Source organism: Penicillium chrysogenum (assembly GCF_028827035.1).
Source record: "Penicillium chrysogenum strain IBT 35668 chromosome Unknown utg000001l_segment0_segment0, whole genome shotgun sequence".
Taxonomy (NCBI): domain Eukaryota; kingdom Fungi; phylum Ascomycota; class Eurotiomycetes; order Eurotiales; family Aspergillaceae; genus Penicillium; species Penicillium chrysogenum.
Window position 1 is genome coordinate 8,764,420 of NW_026622749.1, and position 24,086 is coordinate 8,788,505.

At 48.8% G+C, this 24,086-nt stretch overlaps 10 protein-coding genes across 10 annotated transcripts; 6 read left to right on the forward strand and 4 right to left on the reverse strand.

The window, feature by feature from the left end:
* Nucleotides 1–100: 100 nt before the first annotated feature.
* N7489_003451 (acetylornithine transaminase) lies at nt 101–1,660 on the forward strand (the record flags this gene model as incomplete). The annotated part of the gene is made up of 3 exons (XM_056709206.1): nt 101–232; nt 292–531; nt 593–1,660. The coding sequence occupies 3 exons, from the start codon at nt 101–103 to the stop codon at nt 1,658–1,660; spliced, it is 1,440 nt and encodes a 479-aa protein (XP_056573508.1).
* A 345-nt stretch (nt 1,661–2,005) lies between these two features.
* N7489_003452 (uncharacterized protein) lies at nt 2,006–6,285 on the forward strand (the record flags this gene model as incomplete). Its single annotated transcript, XM_056709207.1, has 5 exons — nt 2,006–2,147; nt 2,205–2,937; nt 2,990–3,474; nt 3,904–3,988; nt 4,047–6,285. The coding sequence occupies 5 exons, from the start codon at nt 2,006–2,008 to the stop codon at nt 6,283–6,285; spliced, it is 3,684 nt and encodes a 1,227-aa protein (XP_056573509.1).
* Nucleotides 6,286–7,116: 831 nt separating this feature from the next.
* N7489_003453 (putative MFS monocarboxylate transporter) lies at nt 7,117–8,558 on the reverse strand (the record flags this gene model as incomplete). The annotated part of the gene is made up of 2 exons (XM_056709208.1): nt 7,117–8,437; nt 8,494–8,558. The coding sequence occupies 2 exons, from the start codon at nt 8,556–8,558 to the stop codon at nt 7,117–7,119; spliced, it is 1,386 nt and encodes a 461-aa protein (XP_056573510.1).
* Nucleotides 8,559–9,527: 969 nt separating this feature from the next.
* On the forward strand, nt 9,528–9,833 carry N7489_003454 (uncharacterized protein; the record flags this gene model as incomplete). Its single annotated transcript, XM_056709209.1, has 1 exon — nt 9,528–9,833. The coding sequence occupies one exon, from the start codon at nt 9,528–9,530 to the stop codon at nt 9,831–9,833; it is 306 nt and encodes a 101-aa protein (XP_056573511.1).
* An 880-nt stretch (nt 9,834–10,713) lies between these two features.
* N7489_003455 (uncharacterized protein) lies at nt 10,714–11,706 on the reverse strand (the record flags this gene model as incomplete). The annotated part of the gene is made up of 3 exons (XM_056709210.1): nt 10,714–10,816; nt 10,871–11,202; nt 11,257–11,706. The coding sequence occupies 3 exons, from the start codon at nt 11,704–11,706 to the stop codon at nt 10,714–10,716; spliced, it is 885 nt and encodes a 294-aa protein (XP_056573512.1).
* Nucleotides 11,707–13,390: 1,684 nt separating this feature from the next.
* On the forward strand, nt 13,391–15,727 carry N7489_003456 (transcriptional regulator family TF; the record flags this gene model as incomplete). The annotated part of the gene is made up of 5 exons (XM_056709211.1): nt 13,391–13,461; nt 13,521–13,953; nt 14,012–14,616; nt 14,667–14,825; nt 14,881–15,727. 5 exons carry the CDS (start codon nt 13,391–13,393, stop codon nt 15,725–15,727), a joined length of 2,115 nt encoding a protein of 704 aa, XP_056573513.1.
* Nucleotides 15,728–15,773: 46 nt separating this feature from the next.
* N7489_003457 (uncharacterized protein) lies at nt 15,774–17,785 on the reverse strand (the record flags this gene model as incomplete). Its single annotated transcript, XM_056709212.1, has 7 exons — nt 15,774–15,947; nt 15,999–16,277; nt 16,333–16,799; nt 16,849–17,200; nt 17,253–17,391; nt 17,450–17,489; nt 17,545–17,785. The coding sequence occupies 7 exons, from the start codon at nt 17,783–17,785 to the stop codon at nt 15,774–15,776; spliced, it is 1,692 nt and encodes a 563-aa protein (XP_056573514.1).
* Nucleotides 17,786–18,225: 440 nt separating this feature from the next.
* N7489_003458 (uncharacterized protein) lies at nt 18,226–19,023 on the forward strand (the record flags this gene model as incomplete). The annotated part of the gene is made up of 2 exons (XM_056709213.1): nt 18,226–18,830; nt 18,894–19,023. The coding sequence occupies 2 exons, from the start codon at nt 18,226–18,228 to the stop codon at nt 19,021–19,023; spliced, it is 735 nt and encodes a 244-aa protein (XP_056573515.1).
* A 901-nt stretch (nt 19,024–19,924) lies between these two features.
* N7489_003459 (uncharacterized protein) lies at nt 19,925–21,352 on the reverse strand (the record flags this gene model as incomplete). Its single annotated transcript, XM_056709214.1, has 3 exons — nt 19,925–20,212; nt 20,262–20,514; nt 20,571–21,352. 3 exons carry the CDS (start codon nt 21,350–21,352, stop codon nt 19,925–19,927), a joined length of 1,323 nt encoding a protein of 440 aa, XP_056573516.1.
* Nucleotides 21,353–22,484: 1,132 nt separating this feature from the next.
* N7489_003460 (NAD(P)/FAD-dependent oxidoreductase) lies at nt 22,485–24,051 on the forward strand (the record flags this gene model as incomplete). Its single annotated transcript, XM_056709215.1, has 4 exons — nt 22,485–22,731; nt 22,794–23,083; nt 23,138–23,720; nt 23,783–24,051. The coding sequence occupies 4 exons, from the start codon at nt 22,485–22,487 to the stop codon at nt 24,049–24,051; spliced, it is 1,389 nt and encodes a 462-aa protein (XP_056573517.1).
* Nucleotides 24,052–24,086: the final 35 nt, after the last annotated feature.

Consider the following 24,086-nt stretch of genomic DNA (forward strand, 5'->3'; position numbering starts at 1 on the left):
AGTGCGCTGGATCTGAGCAGACGGTTCTCTTGCTTCACCTCACTTTTCCTGCAGATTAGCTTTTGTTTTTCCTTCTATTTTTACAAATCGGAAGTTTGCCATGTCTGCCCTTCGTGTGGCCGCGCGCCGTCTGCCTCGCGTACCCAGATTTGTCCCTGCTATCGAATCACCAGTACAGCGCCGATTCGCGACTACGTCCAATGCCCCTCAAAATGTGAAGTCCCAGGTTAAGGTATGTCTGCCACAAAGTGCTAGGACAACTTTCAAATTGGAAAACTAATGATCATATAGAAGGAGACAACTCTTCCCAACCCCGACCCTTCGGCGGACTCAGTTACGGCGTCCTTCATCAACGAGCGGGCTCCTTTCATGGTGCCGACTTACGTTCGCCCGGCTCCGATGATGATGAAGGGCCAGGGTTGTTACTTGTGGGATATGGAGAACCGACGTTATCTAGACTTGACGGCGGGAATTGCAGTTAACTCTCTTGGCCATTGTGACCCGGAGATTGCGAAAATTATTGCGGAGCAGGTGCGAAATGCTTTTATGGACCGTACATTGATCAATTGCTAAAGAAAAGTGCTCAATTCAGGCTGAAACCCTCATCCACGCTTCGAACCTCTATCACAACCCTTGGACCGGTGCTCTGAGTCAATTGTTGATTGAGTTGACTCGGAAGTCCGGTGCTATGCGCGATGCCTCGCAGGTCTTCATCTCCAACTCCGGAACCGAGGCTAACGAGGCTGCCATCAAGTTTGCTCGCAAGACCGGCCGCACTCTGGACCCCTCAGGTGATAAGCACGAGTTCGTGTCCTTCAACAACTCGTTCCACGGCCGCACAATGGGTGCCCTCTCGGCCACCCCCAACCCCAAGTACCAGACTCCGTTCTCACCCATGATCCCCGGATTCAAGTACGGAGATTACAACCAGATCGACCAGCTCCAGACACTTATCACGGATAAGACATGCGGTGTCATCGTTGAGCCCATTCAAGGCGAGGGCGGTGTCAATATCGCTACCCCCGAATTCCTTGCCGCTCTCCGCAAGCGCTGTGATGAGACCGGAGCCGTCTTGATCTTCGATGAGATCCAGTGTGGTCTGTCCCGTACCGGTACTTTCTGGGCCCACGCCCACCCCTCTCTCGCCCCAGCCTCTGGCGAGGCTGCCCACCCCGATATCCTGACTACCGCCAAGGCTCTTGGTAACGGTATTCCTATTGGTGCCACCATTGTCTCGGGCAAGACGGTTGGCCAGCACATTAAGACCGGTGATCATGGCACCACCTTCGGCGGTAACCCATTGGCTTGCCGTGTCGCTCACCACATCGTCGAGCGTCTCGCTGAGCCTGAGCTCCAGCAGTCCGTCCAGACCAAGTCTGATCTCTTTGTTTCGGGCTTCCAGGCCATGCAGCAGAAGTTCCCAGGTGTGATCTCCGAGATCCGCGGGCGCGGCCTGATCCTGGGTCTTCAGCTCACCCCGGAATACACCGCTAAGGCTGGTGATATTATCACCGCTGCCCGTGAGCGCGGTATGCTGATCATCACTGCTGGTGAGGGTTGTATCCGATTCGTCCCCGCCTTAACGATCACCGAAGACCAGATTCAGACTGGTCTACGGATTTTGGAGCAGGCTGTGGATTCGGTTGTGGCCAAGTCATAAATGTCTTGTCTTGAATGCCGGTTATGATTTTGTTTTCCTTTTTACCCTTTATACCATCTTGCGTTGGATATGACAAGACATATTTTCATCATAGAAACTAGAGCAATAAAGGAAAAGTGTCGTGTGTCCATTGTTCCAATGTGGAGAGGTCAAAGTCTCAGCCACGTGTAGGGCGGAAGGCGGTGGATCGCGTGGGGATAAGGAGTCGTCACTCTTCGCACTTGATTCGATATGCCCCTGTATTATATCCAGTCTGTTTCTCCTGAATATTTAGAATATACCATGGATTGAATATCGTCTGTCACTTTGCTGTAGTTCCTTATCAACTCCCAACGCAACAACCGAATGCCTCTCACAACATCCGGTGAGGATGCTGCAACGCTTTCCTCGCAAGAGCAACCTTCTATCTGGAAGCGTTTCAGCGCCCGTCTCAGTGGTGCCTTTAGCGGCGCAGACCCCCGAGTCTGCGTCGCTTTCTGGCTCTTCGGTGCGCACCCTCGACTAGCCCCAGTTGATCAGCTGAACTGACACTTACACCCGGCAGGCCTTATCAACAATGTCCTATACGTCATCATCCTCTCCGCAGCCGTAGATTTAGTCGGACCCGATATACCTAAAGGCGTCGTTCTCCTCGCGGACGTGATTCCGTCATTCGCAACCAAGCTTGTCGCCCCATACTTCATCCATCTGGTCCCCTATTGGGTACGCGTCCTGGCTTTTGCCTTCCTGTCATTCGTGGGCATGCTGATAGTCGCTATGAGCCCAGGCTATACCGAGGGAGGAACGATATCGTCCAAGATTGCGGGAATCGTCCTGGCTAGCCTTTCTTGCGGCGCTGGAGAGCTGAGCTTTGTGGGTCTCACACACTTCTATGGCCCGTTCAGTCTGGCTGCGTGGGGGAGTGGCACTGGCGCTGCTGGGCTGATCGGAGCTGGTGCTTATGCCCTCGCAACTTCGGCGCTGGGTTTCTCTGTTCATGTCACGTTGTTGGTTTCGGCCTGCTTACCGGCAATTATGGTCATAAGCTTCTTCGTCGTTCTACCCAGGTCCTCCCTGCGATCTACTGAATCAAGCCCTGATAGGTATCGCGTTGTTGAAGGCGGGGGTCAGGTGGAGGAAGATGAAATGGATGATGGCGCTGGCCGAGAAGACGAGGGGCTGTTGGGAGTGTCGCACGACTCCCCCACCCACAAGTCTATTCACGTCAACCAAGGCCATTCCTGGCAGGACCAGACACGCATAAATTTACGTCGCATCAAGGGACTGTTCATTCCTTTGTATGTATTCAATTCTTCCGATTCTCCAAAATCTAGGGCTGACAATATCCAGCATGGTCCCCATGCTACTGGTCTATATCGCCGAGTACGTGATAAACCAAGGTGTGGCTCCAACACTGCTTTTCCCACTGAGGGAATCGCCCTTTCAACACTTCCGCTCCTTCTACCCTACCTACAATGCCATCTACCAGGTTGGAGTCTTCATATCCCGCTCCTCGACCCCATTCTACCGCATCCATAACCTGTACCTGCCGTCTATCATGCAGGTGGTCAATCTTGTGTTGCTGACCCTCCATGCTTTGTTTGATTTCATCCCCAGCGTATGGCTTGTCTTCATCATTGTTTTCTGGGAAGGCCTGCTGGGTGGGGTGGTATATGTCAATACCTTTGCTGAGATTGCCGACCGTGTTCCTAAGGAGGATCGTGAATTCTCATTGGGGGCTACCACTGTCAGTGACTCGGCCGGTATCTGCATCGCGGGTTTCCTCAGTATGGGGTGGGAGGTCTCGTTGTGCAGTTGGCAGGTCGGACATGGGCGTGATTATTGCCGACAAAAGATATAGAATAGATTAGAGATATGTGATGCACATATATCTATAGAGACTCCGTCATAAAACATAAACCTGGAGAAGATAAAAATGGAATCAACCCCGGAGTGTCACCTGATGTCGTCACTGGCATGTGAAAGTGGGACTTTGTTGACATGTGATTCAGCTCCAGGACCTTTCGCCAATGACAAGGTCGCATTACTTGAACAACGCAGCTGATTGATGACATTATGTCCTTCATTATGGGTGAACTTGTCTGAGGTTGTCTTTGGTTCCGTTTGTCGTTATTCTTTAGACTCGACCTTCATGCATTCAGTTCCTGGCTTCACATAGACTCAGCCCTAGCTTCGAGAAATGATAGGTATCCAACATGCAATCCACTTGCAATCCACTACGGAGCAGGCTAATCGATCTTCAGACCACGTCTTAGGGAGACCCTCAACCCGCCTCCGCAAGATCCAAGTATTTGCAGTTGTCTCTTTCTGGTCAGTATACTTATTAAGGTACAGCATATCCACTCTACACCAGCCTCGCAGGTTCTAACCATCGAGAATTCAATAGAGCAGATAAACATGGCCCACCGTTCATTCGATCCCTATCATCCCGCTTCACGGGAAAGTTGACAACATGGCAGACAACTGTTATCATATTCCTCTGGCTCTACCTCAGCCGGAACTTTGCCAAGATTGTCGGACTCGAATGTCCTGAACCATTGGCAAACATGTACTCGCGGTCCTTCTTTCGAGCAACATGGATCACCACTGGTTTGGACGCTGGATTTTGGACCGCAATGAACATAAAGCCAAAGTGGTTACGAGATATCGCATCACTAGTCTTCACAGCTTACTACTTGATTGCTGCTGAACAGGCTGATGAGAAAGTCCGCCGGGTCCGTGCCACCCTGACACTGGAGCACCTGCGCGTGTCTTGGAACAAAGCCACTAGTCCCTACCTGTGGTCATTGGCGAAACTGCTACGGCCGCGAATGACTCAATTCCCGGCTCGAGCAATTCGTATTCCTCGCCCGGGGCAGTCTGTTTACACCGATCCAGTGAATGCGTGGCTGTATTTCGATGGTCCGTTAAGTGCACTCCGAGATCAGAGTCTCATTGTCTTGGATGTACCTGGCGGTGGGTTTGTGGCTATGAGTCCCAGAAACTCAGAGGACAAGCTATTGTCTTGGGCAGGACGGCTAAAGGTTCCCATCCTGAGCGTCGACTACAGGAAGGCGCCAGAATTCGCCTACCCGTATGCGCTGCACGAATGCTATGATGTCTACCATAGTATCATTGCCACAAACGGTCGCTGTATGGGGCTGAGTGGTAAGACTCGTCCTCGAATCCTTGTCACTGGTGAGAGTGCTGGTGGAAACCTGGCAGTGGGCATGACTTTGATGGTGTTGCAGTCTGCGATCTCTCAGGGCTGGCGTGGCGATGATGTGCTTCCAGCGCCAGATGGTGTGGTTTTGGGATACCCTGCGTTGAATATGAGGGTTGAGAGCTGGATGAGCGATGAACAGATGTCTCTGATCCAGGAGAAGAGCACGCGCCAGACAAACCGCAGTGTTCTGCAACGGAAACAAGATCAATATCGTAAACTCACACCATTCACATCGCCAGGTCACTCGGTCGAGGACCTAACTGCTATCTCACCACCGGAGAAGGCTAAGGATAATAAAGAAGCCAATGTGGCCACTGAAGCAGCCAAAGCACTGGAAAAGAAACTCGAAAAGAGCGAGGACTTAGCCCCTGTTGCTAAAGCGGAAGGCGAAGTCACACCAATCAAGACTAGACTAGCTGTCTCGTCTATGATTACTTATGTCCACGACCGCATCCTCACACCTGAAATGACACGTGCGATGATCATTCTATATATCGGACCCCACCATCGCCCTGACTTCAACACCGATTTCTTCCTGTCTCCCGTCCTGGCTCCAGATGCACTACTTGCTCGCTTCCCAAAAACATACATCATGACGGGAGAGCGAGACCCTCTGGTTGATGACACGGTAATATTTGCAGGCAGACTGCGCCAAGCAAAACTCCATCACTTCCGTGAGCGCCAGGACCTGGGTTTGGAGAGGTCTAACCGTCCCTTCAATGAGAGAGACTACGTCGAGATCTCCCTTATACCTGGTATTTCGCACGGCTTCATGCAGATGGCTGGCTTCTTCCCCGACGCATGGAAGTATATCCATCGCAGCGCAGACTGGCTTGAGAGTCTGTCTCAGAAGACCAAGATTGATACTCTCGAGGCGGACCTACTTTACGCTGACCGAGGTGTGAATGGTTCAAATGCCAATACTACCCTTAAATGGTCCGACCCTGCGGAAGTTGAAGCAAATGCTCCAAAGAATGGACGTAATCACCATCGCAAGTTTACGGGCGAGTCTTCGGGTGATGACGACAGACCGCTGGAAATGAGCATGAGCAAGATCACATCCGTTGCTGGCAGCGAGGATGCATTGACATCAAAGCGTGAACACCGCACGCGGAGGAGGAGATCACGTTCCTCTTTTGCTTCCTCGCGAATCACCGGGTTTACATCGTTGGGAGATGACCGCAATGCTAAGGAGGATTTCATCGCTAAGCTCCGATGCTTGGAAAGAGCGGCTCGGTCGCCGAACCGGTTCGATCCTGATGAAACGAATAGTGCCCCTGAAAGCCCTGGTGCAGTCCGTCCGAGAGGACGAAGCATCGCTTCTCTTGACAGTGAAGAGGATTTGCTGGATCGTCGGATGAATGGGCTCGCTGGTGGATTGATGGGGATCGGGGAAGGGGCACAGACTCCCGGGCTGTGAGGATTTGAGGTCATGACTTACGACTGACGTTTGGGTTCATTCTCGGTTTAGAGTAAGATCAAGCATTTGCGTTCTAGAAATGTATGCCTTTTAACCGAACCAGAAGGTGTGTAGGACTTGCCTGGTAATTCGTTCACTATAGATGTGAGGTGGAGAAGCAGAACCTAGCCTCTCTAGGAAGGTGAAATGGTCTCATGTAATAATCATAAAAATATGCTGCGATATGGGAATTAGAAAGTCATGGAAGTCTTCTCTTTCAGCAGCGCAGCCCGGTCGTCTTTTGTATGTCGACTTCGGGACAGTGTGATCTTTGTTCTCCCACCCTTGAAGTTGGCGTGTAAGGTTTTTGCTTGGTCTGACTCTTGGAAATGTCTGTTCTGATTGAACAAATTCCAATACCTCCATTAGCGGGATTTGTAGTTTGCGCATGAGATAGGCAATTATGACCCTTGGCGTACGTGAGATACCAAGGTGACAGTGAACCATGATCGCCTCCAACCTGTTATCCTTTGTGTGATTACCATCGATAGGTAAAAAGGTCAATGTGGAAAGACCCGGGAATGACAGCTTCTTGATAAAGTCGCCTCATATAGACAAGGAGGTCTTGCGTTGACGAGTCTACAGCCTGAATTGCTCAACCTACACCTTAGCGCTTACGGAAGCGTTATATCCAAGATGAATTGTCAGTTTGGATGAAACGGAGGGGAGATTTTATTATTTTTGACTGGATTAAGCTTGATAGGAGATGTTGCTAATGTACAGTGTATGGAACATTGAGAATTCTCTTGTGATCCACGATCGAGCATGCCACCTTCAATCTCTGTGTGATACTTACATCAACCACTTCATTCTGCGTCCCGCTGCAGAATCGAGATTAAGGGTGGCCTCAAGTCGTGCCCACACCACAGCCAACGTCGCCACAACCAGCAGCACACCGACCATAATGCTGGTATTCTCATAATTTCGCGGACCGACAGTCTTCTCGTGGCTTCCGCGGATCAGCGCACCCGCAACTGGGGTGCCAACCAAAGTGGCAAAGCCTCTTACCATATACAGCAAGCCATTGACACTGACAAAGTTCTGCACACCGAACAATTCGACCAGGCTAGTTGGGAACAGAGCAACGTACGCCGATGCAAAGATGCCATAGAGTATTGTGAATGCGATGAACAGTGTACTTCCGGTGGATTGTGTGGCGGATAGACATGACGGAAGCCACAATGCAAGGACAGAAACGGCTGAGATGAGCGTTGTTAATACCAGGGTGTTGAGTCTTCCCATACGATCAGCTGCATGGCCGATGACGACCTTGCCCAGCGCATTTGCAGCGTTTGAGATGGCAATGAAGTTCGCCGATGTTGCCTGTGAGTAGCCTAGTGTACGGGCGAAAGACGCGAAAAAGAACACAGGTGTGTAGTATGCAGCAGACTGCAATGCAGCAGACTGCAATGCAGCACCCAGAGCATGAGCGACGAATTTGCGGGTTCGAACCACGCGCCAGTCGACCAACGGAAGGCGGAAAAAAGTCGACGAACGGGAAGAAGCAGCGTTCTCAGCTTGAATACGAGTGATCTGACTAGCAGGCCAGCGTATAAACGTCCCCGAGCCGCAAATGAGTGCGAATGAGATCCCCGCCGTGACGCGGAGTGTATTGCGGAAGCCGACAGACTCAATGAGGTATCGAAAGGCGAGTGGCCATGCAACACCGCCTATTCCGGTTCCTGCGAGAATTATGCCCATCGCTAGTCCGCGATGTAGTGTGAACCAGGTCGGTGCCACCGTAACAGATGGCATGTAAGTGAGGCATGTGGCCATACCGAGTAGAATGCCTTGAGTAAGGATAAATTGCCACAGGTGTTGACCGAAGCTTGCGAAAAGCAGAGCGCATGAATGGATTGTTCCGCTAACCCAGATGACATATCGAGGGGGGTATTGCTTTGTCCACGCTGTTGCGAATGGAGCGCCTATTGTCATCAGCGCGATGGAGAGGGTGCCGATCAAGTCAATTTGAGCTGGTGTTGCGCCGGTGAATGGGGTGTTTCGCTCCTTTGACATGGAGTCGTAGAGCTCTTGGAAGACGCCGAATGCGAAGTTAATTCCGCATCCTGTAAAGACGAGGGTGGTCGAGGCGATGATAATGATGGCTGATTGGCTGCAGTTGTCAACTGGTGTTAATCCAGATATCCTGGTGGCGACTGCGGTACATACAAACGAGCTTTTGGGGTCGCTAGATTGGCTTCATTGACCTGCATGGGCGTTAAAGAGGGTTCCATCTTTCAAAGCAGTCTAGTGCTTGTTTCTGGTGGGGGGTGTGCGTGCGTGGTGTTAAATTGCGGGCGTGCGAGTTTATTGGGTGTGGGGGCTGAAGCTTGAGGACGTAAAACGAAGTGAGAGAAAAGCCTTGGAAGATCACGTCCTTGAAAAACGAAGTTCCAAGATTACCCTTGGCGTTTAAGCTTATATCAACCGTGGACCCGGTTTAACCCTAACCTTATGAGTCATTGTGGGGAACTACCTAGGTACCTAGATAACCCTAGATGGCCGAGGCTCTCTTATGCAACTATATATAAATAAGAAGCACTACTGGAGGGAAAATTGGGAAGAAGAAGAGAGGTAATGATGCATCTAACTAGGCATATGCTCAGTTTGCACACATTGCATGTATACATGCATGTCAACAACTACTGCTGTCATGAAAACCATCTGTATAGCTTTATAGGAGCAAAGAACAAGCCCCTCAGAAGAGTAAAGGTAGGCGCACGGGTCTGATGACTGCCTATGCAAGATCTTTCTGTATATCTTTTCCGCTGCCTCTTACATACGTATATATTTAGGGAATCATTGTCATACATCAATCACGCTAACACGCAGACCCAGTGCGCCAGTGCCAGACGGTCTACGAGGTTTCTTTGATGTACACAAAGGGAAGGCTGACGAGACCACTGACGGACACGCTATACATGCCAAAGTAACTGATCAACGTGCCATATCCAGTGGCCCTGCAAGGTAGAAGTGCAGAAAGGTGTCACCAGAGTAGATCTCTTCTGGATTCTTTCCAGAGATATATTCAAGCCACGAATCTGTAGGCCGATGACCAGGTAAACCTTATCTACACATTCGACCATCATAATCCATCTGTATTTTCGAGTAGTATGCAATTATTAGATACCGTGACATTCTGGCTTACCGATCCTTCATAAGGCTTTTGCTCTGGCAATGCGCAATCCACCAAGGAATCAAAAATGGATTGGCACCAACAAGCCTTCACGGATTCCGAATTTGTCTCGCTCTGGAAACTCCTTTTCGCATATGTTTTTGTCTACTTGACAACGGTTACTTTGACCAAATCGTCAATCATTATGTTTTATCGTCGCATTTTCAACCTGCGATGGTCGTTATATTTTGCTATGGCTATCATTATAGGCTACTTCGTCGCTGTCGTCGCCACCGCCGTCGCAGCATGTCGCCCTACATCCTACTTCCGGCAGCAATACACTGACTCCACCGCTGAGTATTTTCTTGGCCAATGGCATTGCTGTGGTCATTGATGTCATGATTTTGTTCATCCCAGCTCCTATCATCCGGAAATTGCAGATGCCCAAGTCCCAGCGCGTTGCAGTGACTAGTATTTTGCTGTTTTGTGGTTTGTGAGTCTACCTTCAGTAAAACCTCCGGAATCTTAGAACCAACGCTGATCAAGAATTACTATAGCGTCTGCGTCGCCGGCATTGTTTGCGTTGTTTTCCTACACACACATACACATTCCGAAGATTCGTCTTGGACTATTGCCCCCGTGTTCGTGTGGTCCCGCGTTGAGCCTTTCATTGGAATCGTCTGCGCCTGTCTACCGAGGTTCCCCCCGCTATTTCGCCGCTGCTGGGGTATTTTGGGGACCAACAATTCGGGTTCCAGGAATAAGGAAGATTATTATGGTACAGAGGGCTCTCGGACCCATCGTTCGAGATACCATACATCTTACTGAGGAAGATGGCCCTCATGGTGAAGAGGTTCAATTAACCAGATTCCCTGGTTGGCCAATGAACTTCTTGCATGGGAAGGGTAGTAGAGATAGTGTGGCATGCCCAGCTCGAAGATTCAAATTAAAGAAGAGGGTACAATATCGTCTTCCGTGGACCGAATGACCCGAGTCAACGGAAGATATGGCACTCGGGTTAAGCTGAATCGACTTGTATTGTTACAGTATTTCCACAAAAACTTACATTCACACATGATAGCATGGTAAAAATGACACAGTCCGGCAGATGCAGCACAAGTCGATCGTTCATCGAGCCTATGCTCATCGCCCAACAAGTTCAGCAACCCCTCCACAAACATGATATGAAAAATCCTCAAAATCCGAATATCTAGCTTGAGCTAGGCCTCTGTCGCACGCCCTTTCAATCCGTTCACAATAGCCAACACCCCCATTTAGGAAATGGTCATGTTTCGCATCCTCATGTTCAACTCAAGTTCCGAAGTAGGCGGGGGTGGATACCTACGCTCCTGGACTCCCATGAGGTACCCGACGAGCCTGTTATACTATTATTAGTACATCATCAAGGGCGTGTAGATAATATGAACGTACCGTTCGTGAAACATGGTGGGAAAGTAACATTTGAATGCTCCTTCTAGGCTCTCTTCCATGTGCAGCCAACCTTTCGTAATGCATGATAGCACAGCCTCACTTTGTGGGTCGAACAAAATGCCCTCAAAATCAGATTGCTCAACCTGGCGAAGAACTTCAAACTCCTGTTCAGGAGGGAAAAAGGATTCTGGTGAAAGTGGAAGACCCGCGAAGTTTACGGTTGCGGTGAGTGCTCCTTCTAGGACGCCAGGAATTTGAAGGAATTTATTGACTTCATCATCGTCAAAGTCTATGAGGGCAAAGTCGTCATCCTTGTACCATGCCTCATACCACTGGCAATATGTTAGCATGACGGCAAACATTAGAAATCGCAGAGGACCACATACCATGTCGCAGAGATGCATGAATGCATCTACCAATTTAGGGTGGCCGCCGGTGAAGGCAAGGATTCTCCGTCTCAAAGGGTCGCATATTTCGTAATCGGAACCTCGACTCTGGAGATGCATGTCCACGTAGAGCTCGAACTCTGCAAAGCTGTAGAAAAGCGTGATCCTCTGGTCAAGATAATAATAGTGATCGGATAAGACGAGACGTTGATCCTTATTGAATACCAACAGGTCACTTCCCATATTGTGTGGCATAACGCCCCTATCAGGGGTGCCGAATGCACTGAACATGCAGAAACTGATCCCAGCTCTGTTCGCCAGCCGATCTTGGTTCACCGAATCCAGAATCAACCATAGCTCGGAGTTATTGTAAGTCGTGTGCGCATCATCGATGAGGAACACAAATTTGTCGTGCAGAATGCTGTGTCCGAACGCCGCAAAACCTTGCATGTGACAGGCCTCGACTAGATGATCCAACGCGGTGGGACCGCCCTCCAAACTAAGGGGGAAGCTCCTGATGTAAATTGACTTGACGCCTTGTCCACGGAGGTATGTATGAACAGACCAGGCGAGGAAGGTCTTTCCCGAGGAGGGGGTCCACGAGCAAGTACCACTCTTTGTTCATGGATGCGATTGGCAAGACTTCTCACAGTTCCGTGTCTTGGTAGGAAGGCCTGACGACCCATAGGATCATTTGGGTTTGCTGATATGGTGTTAAAGTAAGTCCACACAGAGAGAAGAAATTCCTTACGCCCAATTATGACATGAATTCTGATAGGATGTCCGCATTCCAGGCAAGAGGTCGACGAAGAGTCGGCTACATCAGCTTGTCCTTTGCCACTGCAAGGGCAGCAGTAGGAGCCGTTGCCACTCCAGTAGCAGGCTCCAGTTGACATGTTGTGCCGAGAGTCGGTCAAACTGAGTTGAATAGAGGCTGAAAGGGGAGAAGTGGTCCGTGCGGAAGCTCATCCAAGTCGTCCGTAGGAACTGGCAATGAGCGAGAAATGAATAACCTTGGAAGAGTGATGGAGAGGGAGGAGCGACGGACTGAAAAGTGCCCAGGTGGGAAGATAACCTTAGGAAAGTACGTAGGTAAACAAAGTAAACAAAGTATGTTACGAACATGGAAGGCGCGCGTGTTCCAAGGTTGTTCTTTCTCGTTTGAGATGTTCAAGCCCTCTCAGTTTATTCTGTTATTTTTGATGTTACCTAGGTATACAGTCCTATCACGTCCATGTCACTCTTTACCAAATGTTATCGCCGCCTTATACCTTGGTATACTTCCTCTGTGATTTGATTGGCTACCTTTATTTTCCATCCTTGGGACCCCACATGTTTGATAAGAGATAAGGACCTCTGCCCAGAGCCCACGTCCACGGATGTCTCCTTGACTTTCACCAGGCTCTCCAGATACTTGCCTGCTCTTTCTTGTCTTGATATTCAATCAGAACCAGTTTATGACACAATGGCGGGGATATGGGAAACAATATCATTCTCTGTATCTTCAGTCGGTTCATACAAGACAAACATGCAGAATGATCCATCCTTGGCTTGGCTACAAGATAAACAATACTATCAAGACTAAGACCGATCCTCCGGAGCAAGAAATTCCCTTCCCCACCAACGGAAGTGGTGCTCGAGTCTAATCTGTGTGATCTCCTCTAGCTCAGCCCGACTGAGCTTAAGGGATACAGCAGCAATGTACTCGTCCATTCTCTCCGCTTTGGTCGTGGCTGTAATAGGCGCAATGTTCTGGTCAATTGCCTAATTCAAAAGTACATTGCTTCTTGAGCTATTGCGTTTGGCCGTGATGGATGATAGGGGTAAGATGGGGCGTTGGATACTAAGGAAACATTGTTGGCAATCGGAGAATTTCCACCATGAAGGATGAGGTTGCATCTTGGGATGCTTTAGTAGGGTTGATACACCAATAAACAAATTCAAGCCCGGTTCCAACAACATTATCCCCCCGGTTATGAGTTTCTGCTTCTCGTCCTTGAGGACTTACCAGGTATGGATTTACCCCGCATATTGTTTGATAAGCGATAAGAACCATGACCCTCAAGGGCTGGCTCTCCCGAGCTGTCTTCCTGACTCTCACTGGACCTCTCTTCTGTTATTTACTGTTGTTTCCATGCCCCCAGATCGAGGATCAAATCATGGCACGAAGCGGAAGCGTGGGGAGAGGAGACGCGCTTCCCTAGCGTAAGTACATTCCTGCTCGGCTTCATTTCCGCGCCTCCACATTGACGATTCTTAAAAAGTTGCGAGACGTGCAGGAAACAGAAGGAGAAATGCGAGGGTGGTCAGCCCTGCTGGAGATGTCAGAGACTAGGACGACCATGCCATTTCCAAGGCCAGCCAATCCCAACAACGACATCCCCTTGCTCCTCTTCCGTCCCCGTCGCATCTGTTTCGAGAGACGAAAATGGACGGATACAAAGCCTGGAGCATATTGCTCGCCATTTCCTTGGAGATATATCGCTGGGCAAGGAGAATATTGTCCGTATTGCGGACAAATTACGTAGCTCGACAGACACTACCTTGTCGGAAACCGCCCTGGATATCAACGAGCCGTTCGATGTTCATTTTGTGTCGAATAATATGGCTCATTACTCTGGAGAATTTTCTCACTGGAATTTCTCCCAGAAATTGCGCCGCAAAATGAGCTGCCAAATAGATCGGCTTGATTCTAGGGTGTGTGTATCTCACCTCAAAAGCTCAAAGGGGGAGGGGGGCTGACGATATACAACAGGTCAAAGAATACTGGCGACCAACCCAGCTTCAATCCTCACCCGAACTTATACTGGAGACAATGAAGCATTTACCACCGCGATCTATTGCCGATTTCCTCGTGACCATGTTCTTCAAGTACGTTGAGATGAACTCCTTTTACTTGGAGCGGAAATGGATTGAAGGGAAGGTAGCCCTCTGTTACAGCTCGACAAATACATATACAGCCATTGATTTCCCCTGGGTATGCTCTGTTTTTGTTGTTCTAGCCATTGGAACTCAGGTGGCCCATATGGAGGACCAAAAACCAAGGCCCAACTCAGAGATCACTGAAGAACTCAGCTTGTGCTCTGAGGACTCTGTCGGGCTAGTCTTCTACCACGCGGCATGCAAGCTTATTCCAGATGTCCTTCTGGTTGCTTCTCACGAGAGTGTGCAGGTCTTCTTGCTTCTTGCCACATATTCACTGCCTGTTTCGACGGGTGGGCTTGCATATACCTACTACGGTCTTGCAATGAAGATGGCGATTCAAAATGGGATGCATCGCAAATATCAAGGTGGTAAATGTGATTCTAGAACCATCGAAGTCAGAAATCGGTTGTTTTGGACAACATACACTGTTGAAAAGTATGATGTTCAAGCAGGCATTTCAGAGCGAAGCTAACAATGCCTCATAGATATATCAGCATCATGCATGGACGTCCTATGTCAATCGCGCGATCAGAAATAAACTCTGATATGCCAAGGGACTGTCCCAGCTTTGAGTCGCCACTATTTGCTAACCTAACCGCATTTCATACATTGATTTCGTACTTAGGAGAGGTCTCTGAAACGCTGTAGGTGGTTCAAAATGTGCAACAAATTCATTGGCGACAGCTGATACTTTAGTAGTGCACAATTTAAGAGATGTCCAAAGCGGCTTCTCCCTGAATATTTAGAGCGGCTCATACGGCTAAGGACAAGTGTCAAGCAGTGGTGGGACACACTCCCAGCCACTGAAGAATGTCGAGACCTATGCTCGCAAGGCCCGAATTTCCGACAAAATTGTCATCTCAGACTGTGCTACCTGCTCATATATGTCTATATGGGCCGTGCCTTCATCTTTGTCGATGACAGAAAAGAACCAGGCGAAGTTATAACTGGCGCAGGTAACGATTCAGGACGGGCACGTCGGTCGATTTTGGTGGACGACTGTGTGTCAAGTGCTTTGGACATTCTCAACACTTTACAATCCTTATCAGATCATGTCGGTCTTTGCCGTGCTTCTTACAATGAATTTAGTGCTTGTCGCGCGGCTATTCTAGTCATCCTTGCAGAAAGCCTCAACTCGCGGAAGTCCCAGCGACTGCAGGACGGCCTGCACCGTGGAATGGATCTCATACATCAGATGGTTGGAGGGTCCTCTTCAGAATCCGAAATATCATACCTCGAGTCTATTGAAGCAGCTATCAGCCAACTTTTGGCCGCTCCTGGAGATGATTCTGTTTTGCCCCAAAGCGACCAGATCCCCACCTCTGCCTATTCGAAGTTCAAAGATTGGACGCAGTCACTAAAGAAGGACAAGTCTGCAGGTGGAAATGTGGAGCTGTCTTCCTTTAGCCCGTTGTCGCGTCTCACACCTGGTACAGAAGGCCTTGCCAATCTGGAGCTGAATGATATGGCGGCTTTCTTTGACCCGGATTGGGCAAATGGCGATTTCGAATTTGATACGTATAATTTTTCATTGTTGCCGAACTAATTTCATATTGAGGCAATGTAACTAATATGCTTGGTCATTCCTTCTGCTATCCAAATATCATATACTGAGAACGCTTTCTCCAATTTTTCTGATTGGTCTTCTCTGGATCCCGTTCCGCATCTTCAGCTGCAACAGCATTGATAAGATCCTGCTCATCAAAAGGTCTGGCAGAACCAAACTCCATCTCAACCGGCTTGACTATCTTTGTTTTATAATACCACTGCTGAAGTCAGACGGTTCCGAACGTGAACCATTAAGTTGAAGGACTCACCTTGTATACAAAGTAATCAAAGAAGAACAACGGGGCCGCGAGATAAGAGGAAAAGAAGCTCTTCACTGAACCCTGTTCCCCAAACGGCCAGCAAGCCAGGTAGAATTCACAACCAAAGACAAACAGCACAATGATGAGACTGAAGTACTGCGCCCATGGGGTGAGAAGACCTTTGAATGGGAGCGTGCTAAGATCCTTGCCTTGGGCTCGGAGGCCCTGGCGGAATCGAAGATGAGCAATATAAATCGAAGCCCATTGGAAAAGCGTTGCTATTGCCACCTAAATCAAAATGTTGGCAGCTCTTCACGTACCATTTGCTTTGCTGATGACTTACCAAGGCAGAAAACCAACTATACACCAAAGTGCCCACGCTGTTGCAGTTGAGATAGGCTAAGCCACCACCAAGACCTAAACTAATAATCAGGGACACGTAAGGCCGACCCTGCGAGTCTTTCCTTCCGAAGAATGGATGGATGATCTGCAGATCAGACAGAGCTGCCAGACTTCGGCTTGCGATATAAACACTAGTAATGCCGCAGCTGACAACACTAAGGAAGATAAACCCGTTGATAGCGTGCGCTAGGCCATAAACATCCGCCCGCTTGACAGCAATAACAAAGGGACTTCCCATAGTTCCACTAGCATTGACAAGGTCGGTGTCATTGGATGGAACACACATTCCGACGAGCCAGATATTAACCACGAAGAAGGTAAACATTCTCCAGAAAACGGGTCGAACTGTTTTCTTGATAGTCCGACGCGGATCTGCTACTTCGCCAGCTATAACAGCAATATGCTCGCCTGAGTTCTGTCAGTATATTCTTCTCAGTTTCGTGCGCGAATACCATACCGCCGCCAAAGCTAAAGGCTGCCTGTACAAAGGCCTTAGAAATACCCTTTATACCATTGTTGAAAGCCCCGGGGTTCTTCCAGTATCGGAACTCGATTGGGCCGTTTGTTGCTGGTATTCCTCCTGATGTCATGATAAACATAAAGAATATCACTAAGACAATCGCAATGCATTTAACAAAGGACATATAATATTCGATGTAGCCGTAGAGTCGGACGTGGAACATGTTTGCAGCGGCAAAGACTCCTATAAATAAAGTGATATATGCCGCGAGTGGCACAACGTCTGTTTCTGGCCAGTATTTCAGGACAGATATCGCTGCTGTGATCTCTGCTGGAATAATCATCACCCACTTCATCCTGCGTCAGTATATACGACCTTCGTGTTCTGGTAGGCTAACATACCGCAAACCAGAAGTTGACACCAATCGCAAAGCCGAACGCCGGATCCACATATTCAGCACATTGTCGGATAAAGCCGCCATGAATAGGCTTGTATGTAGTCATCTCGCCGATTGAAGAATATTGAGCGTACACGATCATCCTTCGCAGACTGTATTAGTCACATGAGTATAAAAGCAGGGGATTCTGGGGAGCCATACGCCGTGATCGTATAGGTGATTGCTGTACCGGCAGGACCAGCTATTGATGTCAATATTTGCATGTTGAAGGGCATATCGGGGTTCAACTGGTTTACCGTAGTGCAGTGCCTGTCCGGTCCCCACCCAGAGACCAGTACCGATGCCAGCCCCAAAGGTCATCATCATGATTTGGCGTCTCGTCAAGGAACGGTGATACCCGGCATCGTCTGCCGCAGATAGGATGATAGTGCTGCCATGACGCTCAGTTCCTGAGCTCGCCGAGCGTTCGATATCATTTGTCTCGCTTGTTTTGAGGTCTGTTGCGTCCTTCGCGATTTGCATTGGAGGTTCGTTCATGCTGCTGATTGCCTCAGTCGTGGATGTGTTTGTCGCAATAGGAGACCTAATATATGTCCATTTATCTGAGATTTGGTCCCTGAGAGCAATTGCATCCTTATCGCTATCTTTGGTATTCTCTTCCGTGTGTTCACATTCCCGGCGGGAGCAATTGCGCACTTCCCGCCGGGACTGTAGTGGAACGGCTAGTGTCCTTAGTGCTGCTATCTGCACCGACAACCTCATAACCGGTGCGGGGTACTACATGGATGATTCATACATGTAGCCTCATAAGTCAGAGATAAGTTCAAGGGTAACTCGCCGATTAATACTTATCTGACCTATCTCTCTGCCTTTATCTAACAAATAAGATCCCGTTTTCTCTCACAAAAGGGGCTTGAGGATAACGATTGATATCTATTCTTCTCTAAATCCCCGATAAACACCCATCGTCGAGAACCATGTCCTCATCTAAGCACGTCGTCTTCGACATCGTCGGTACTCTTGTCGCCTACGATCATGTTTTCGATGCCATCGATGCCCGTCTAGGAGACCGATTGCGCGCAGAGGGAATCAAGCCCCGTCTACTCGGATACACCTGGATGGAAGCAGCCGAGCGCGAGTACACCAATCTAAGTCTCGCACAAAGCTACGTCCCTTTCGGTGAAGTCTTCCGTGCACTTTTTTACCGCATGCTCTGGATGGCTGGCATCGCTGAACCGCGGACCTGGGCTTCGCCCGAAGACCTGGAGTATATTATGGCGGAGTACCAACTTCTTGAATTCCGTCCGGGTGCAGCGGAGTGTGTTCAAAAGCTACGTGATGCCGGCTTCACGGTGTGGGCTTTTACCGCGGCGGATATCAATCGTGTTGGGGGCTATTTCAAGAACGCTGGTGTTGAGCTGCCTGCGGAGAACTTGCTCTCTTGCGACGATGTCGGTGTCGGTAAGCCTGACTTGGCGGCCTATCGCCCCTTGTTGGAGAAGCTGAAGTCGGAGAATGACGGGAGGACGCCTTGGTTTGCGGCTGCGCATATGTGGGATGTCTCTGCGGCGAGGAAGACTGGGTATGTGTTTCATTCTTGCGCGATAAGTCGTCAATTACTGTGACTGACACCTTTATTATACAGATTCAAGGGGGCGTACTGCTCCGTGTGGGAGAAGGAATCCCTGTCAGAACTCTTTGGGGAGATGGATGTTATGGACGAGACTTTGCCGGGAATGGCGGACAAGATCATCGCCCACCAGGCGTCGGCTTGAGTTTTCGTATTTACTCAAGCATAGATCAATCTGATGAATTTGGGAAAGAAAATTTTGTTGAGATCACTCCGGGAATATCGGAGGGAGTAATTCCACGGTCGGGATCGTATGTGTCGATGCCCATTTCAAGCTCTTTGGCGCCCATATCAAGTTCAGCCTGCTCTTCACTGTCGTCGTCTAGCAGTATAGGATTATCCCGTGCCGCTCCTTATGCGTCCGCGGATGCGAAGGGTAGATTAAAAAGGCTTTCCTATCTTTTGATTGCACGGTTTCGGATGTCAGGTAGGTGGGCGAGATGTTACGAGATTATGATACGGGTGGCAGCGGCGACGGCGCCTGTCTTTCTTATGAGTGCGGCCTCCTTTAACTAGAGCTGGCGGTATGTCGCTATATGTCGTTGTAGTCGCCCTAGCTCATCTATATCCGGCTGTATGTTATCTAGGTTTTCTATGACATCCTTATACGTGGTGACGAAATCACGGAGCGTCTTTTCCTCGTTGATAGCTTGTTATGGCTCGCTTGGTGTACGGAGATCTTAGCTTTGGTCCTACCTGGTTCGAAAATGTAGTCACGATCCTTTGTTAGTGCAGACTTCACCACAATAGGAACTCGCGCTGCCTAGCGCGGGGGAATCTCGACCTTGGAAGAAGCGTAGACCGGTCTCTTACTGACGTGGTGAGGCTTTGCGTATAGGGCGATCGGAAAAGATAGGTTCTCATAGGACTCGATGATTGCTTGTGAATGTGGGAAATCAAGTATGAATCCTTCTGGTCCTAGGACGTCCATACCAATGAGTAGTTGGGCTATACAGGGACTGGGCATAACCGTATGGAGCAATTTGACCACATATCGTTGTAGCAACAATAATATCTAATATCCACCGTATCACGCTCGTGGCCTGTCATAGCTCGTGGTCCCCATTTCCTATGCCCTCAGATATAATGGGCAGTGTGAAAGTCTGAGCGGTGTTCATTTGTGCTTTAGGCCATGTCCAAGCAGCCAAACGCCTCATCATCTCCGCATAATAGGGATCACTAACCCAATCCCGTTCGAACAATGATCCCTGGAATACATATCTTGTACGCTCATCAAAATCCAAAGGCTCTGTGAAATGGACTTTCAATCCACCGTCGTAGTACCCAGATAACACACGCGCACGATTGTACTTATCAAATGTGACAATTGTTGTCTGGTTCTGATTAGTCTTAAAATACCGTATTATCAGAGGGAATACTAACCGGGAAAAGATGGTGAAACTGGTTGTTGTCATTCTGCGATGTGCTGAGACGTCGTTTCTGCAAGTTCATTGCTTTCAACATTCGATTGGCGAGCACTACCAGCTCTGTGATAGATGGTCGATTCTCATCAGACACGTCGACCAACGCGACAACCCATTGATGGCATTGAAGGGGATTATTCCTGTGGCCTGTCCGTATAATATCAAAATCGTGATGATTCTCTAGGGGTTTGTAACTGTAGGTCCCTGGATAACTATATAGGTCTGTTAGCAGACGATATTATTTCGTTCTTAGTGCAGTGCTACTGACTGGTAGACGTTCCATTCGTATACCATCCGGGCCTCTTCAGCCTCATAAATCTTCCTCTGCCTCTCTTCGTATAGTCTGCGCAGCTCTGCCCGTCGTTTGCGTCGCTGTTTTAGATGCTCTTCACTCTCCTTCTCACTTTCCTCATCACTATCCCACTCACTTGTCTCCTCGTGCCCGCACATATGTTCCTCGCTCCACTCAGGGCTTCCAGGGCCCTCTTGTTGGCCGTTAAGCTCCTTTTCGTCATTTTCTTTCTCCCGCATATCTTCCTGAGACATATGTTCTTCGCTCCCATCAGGGCTCTCATTGCCCTCTTGTTTGCCGTTGAGCTCCTTTTCGTCATTTTCTTCCTGGCGCATGTTTTCCTTGCTCGTTTCTTCCTCGCTCTTCTCAGGGCTTTTTCCATCCTCTTGGTCTTCAGGCAAGTATCGGTTGAGCCATTTCATACTTGTCTGATAGTATAAAAAGGCCTGCATCAGGAAAAAATATGGTGGCCACCTGGAGGCCGGAGTTCCCCAATTCCATTCCTGGTTTGCAAACGGGTCGTCTTCCAATTTCTCTTGCAAAGGATCTGGCATCTGTTGCGCACTAGGAGTAAAATAAGGAGATGGAGACCCTGTCTCCATCTCCATTTTGGAGACTGAGATACTTAGACGCTCCATGGTCTCATCGGTAATTGAGGCACCTCCCATCTTCCGTAGAGCTGCGTGGATGTTTTTCATATGGCCATAGCTCTGACCAAAGCGTTCAAGTAGTACTTCAGGAATAGAGGGATAGTCCATCTTGAACAAAATACACAATGGAAGAAAGTGTATATCTTGGTCAAGGAGGTTGAGATAAGATCGAGGGAGGGGAGGAAGATGAAAAATTTATAAGTCGTTCTAAGGGAATAGCCGAGGTGATGTCACAAAGTACAATATACTTGCCAAACTAGGTTTTTACCAGATCAGGGGACGGCCAAAGGAAAATCCAAGGCCATGAAATGGGTTTTGTCCGTTTCCGAAAATGGCTCCGGACTAAGTAGACCTACATTCTTTTACAGCATTTTGCACTTTGTTAATAAACACGCTGCCTAACATATGATTAGCCTAGAAACTCTTCATTAAAGCAAGTCGACGAGAATCTCTGACGGAAGGTTAGAACAAGAGGTGGGAAATACGACAGTCGTATTATTAGAGGCTTGTGACTAGGAAAATGGAAAAGAGTGGACGGAACAAGTAGCCAAGGAACCGGGAGAAAGCGAGAGAATTGCAGACATATACGTGCCAAAGTAACTGATCAACGTGCCATATCCAACAGTTGTTGCTTGGTGAAAGTGACCACGAACTTTCCGAGGAGTTTCACGTGTTATGCGAAGTCGAGCTTGGGAAATGTGACAAATAGTGCAGTAATGGGTAAAACCTCAAAGCGGCAATGTCCAGCTCGGGATCATGGAAGAAATAACTGAGGGACGAAATGAATATCATGCCAGTTTTATTACAACATTTCAAGTCGTGCGCACATAAATATTCAAAGTTCGTAGTACAGCATCCTACCACGAAGCCATTGCAAAAGGCAAGGTATCTGTTTACGGCCTAGGAAGACTATATTCTTGTTCTGACAGTAAACATTTTCTACGATGGATTCTTCTATTGATGATGTTGGTTTAAGTTCATACTCCTTCTATTCTTCACCACTCTAGCTTCGCATCACTCAAGTCACCTCACCCGCACATCATGGAAGTGTTATCATTGCATGTTGTATCTCTGTGCGCCTTACCGTTGTCACTTAGCGGGGCTGGACCGGCAAGTTACCCGGTGGAGAAGCCACCGGGAGAGGAAACACCGCGCTAATCTCCAATTCCAATAAATAGTTCTCATTCATTTATCATTCCAATACCGCTAACGGCAAGCCCGCTATCTTGGAATCTCCAAAATGGAAAAGCATATCCCCGTCCCAAATGGGACGACGTCATTCTGGCGGACAGAGCCTCACTTTCTAGACAGCCATCGATCTACCGAATCTCTCCCTCCGGAGTGTGATATCGTCGTTGTAGGGGCCGGATATGCAGGAGCCTCTGTGGTGCACCATATACTCGACCAAATTAACCCCGGGTTGAAGCCACCTTCGATTGTGATTTTAGAGGCTCGACAGGCTTGTTCTGGTGCCACTGGTCGAAATGGTAAGATCGGGATAGTCACAAATGAGAGACTCGCTAAATTCTCTTTTTCCTGGCTTATATAGGAGGACACATGAAACCTGATGTTTATAATGGTATCGCTGGCTTGGCCGCTGATCACAGCGTTGAGGCTGCTGCTGAGGTTGCCGCTTTCGAGGCTAAGCATGTTACGTTTCTCAAGGAGTTCATCGAAAGAGAAAGTATAGACTGTGACTACTCGGTTACAAAGGCTATCGATGTTCAACTATGTCGGGATCATAGTGCCACACTCAAGGAGGCATACGAAGGACTGATCGAGAAGGGGTGTGAAGCAACAAAGAAGGCAAAATATATCCCCCAAAATGAGGCAGAGCAGGTTAGAATACATTTGGGACATTGGATGCGAATATACTGACCAAAAATGTGTCAGTTCTCTGGAGTCAGAGGTGCACAGGGATGCTTCACATACGAGGCTGGTCACATTTGGCCATACAAATTCGTCCTGCACCTTTTGCAAAACGCAATTGCGAAAGGTGTAAATTTACAGACACATACGCCGGTATCTGGAGTCACGCAGTGTACTGCCCTGACATCAGGTCATATCTGGGCAGTGAATACTGCCCGAGGCTCCGTTGCCGCCAAGACAGTCGTTTTAGCAACGAATGCCTATACTTCGTCTCTCGCCCCTCAATATAAGGAGAAGATTATCCCTGTCCGAGGAACATGTAGTCGAATAATTGTTCCTCCAGGTTCCACCACTCCTCGTCTGACAAATACTTACACCCTGCGTTGGAATAATTGGAATTATGACTACCTTATCCCACGCTCCGACGGGAGTATAGTCGTCGGCGGTGCTCGCCCGGCTTTCATCAACGATCTAGACAGCTGGTACAACGTCAGTGACGATAGCCTGGTACTCGAGCCTGCTGTTCGATACTGGGATAATTATATGCAGCGGAATTTTGTTGGTTGGGAAAATAGTCACGCATACACAGACAGAGTCTGGACAGGGAGTGTGTTGTCCGATCTATCAGACCCTTGCAGAGACCACAAAACTGACTCAATGTCTCTATAGTTATGGGTTATTCGTCAGATGGACTACCGCATGTTGGCCATGTCCCCGGACAAAAGGGTCAATACATCATCGCTGGATTCACGGGGCATGGAATGCCTCAGATCTTCCTAGCAGCTGAGGGCTTGGCAAAGATGGTACTTGATGATGTCGATTTTGCACAAACTGGACTCCCGCGGTTGTTCGAGTCTACTCATTCCCGACTTGACAGTCGTCAGAACAAGATTTTTGCTAGTATCCCCGGGTCTGGGAAACCACAAGCAAGATTGTGAGCAAGATTCGGATTTTAGGTGCTCAACTACCAGCT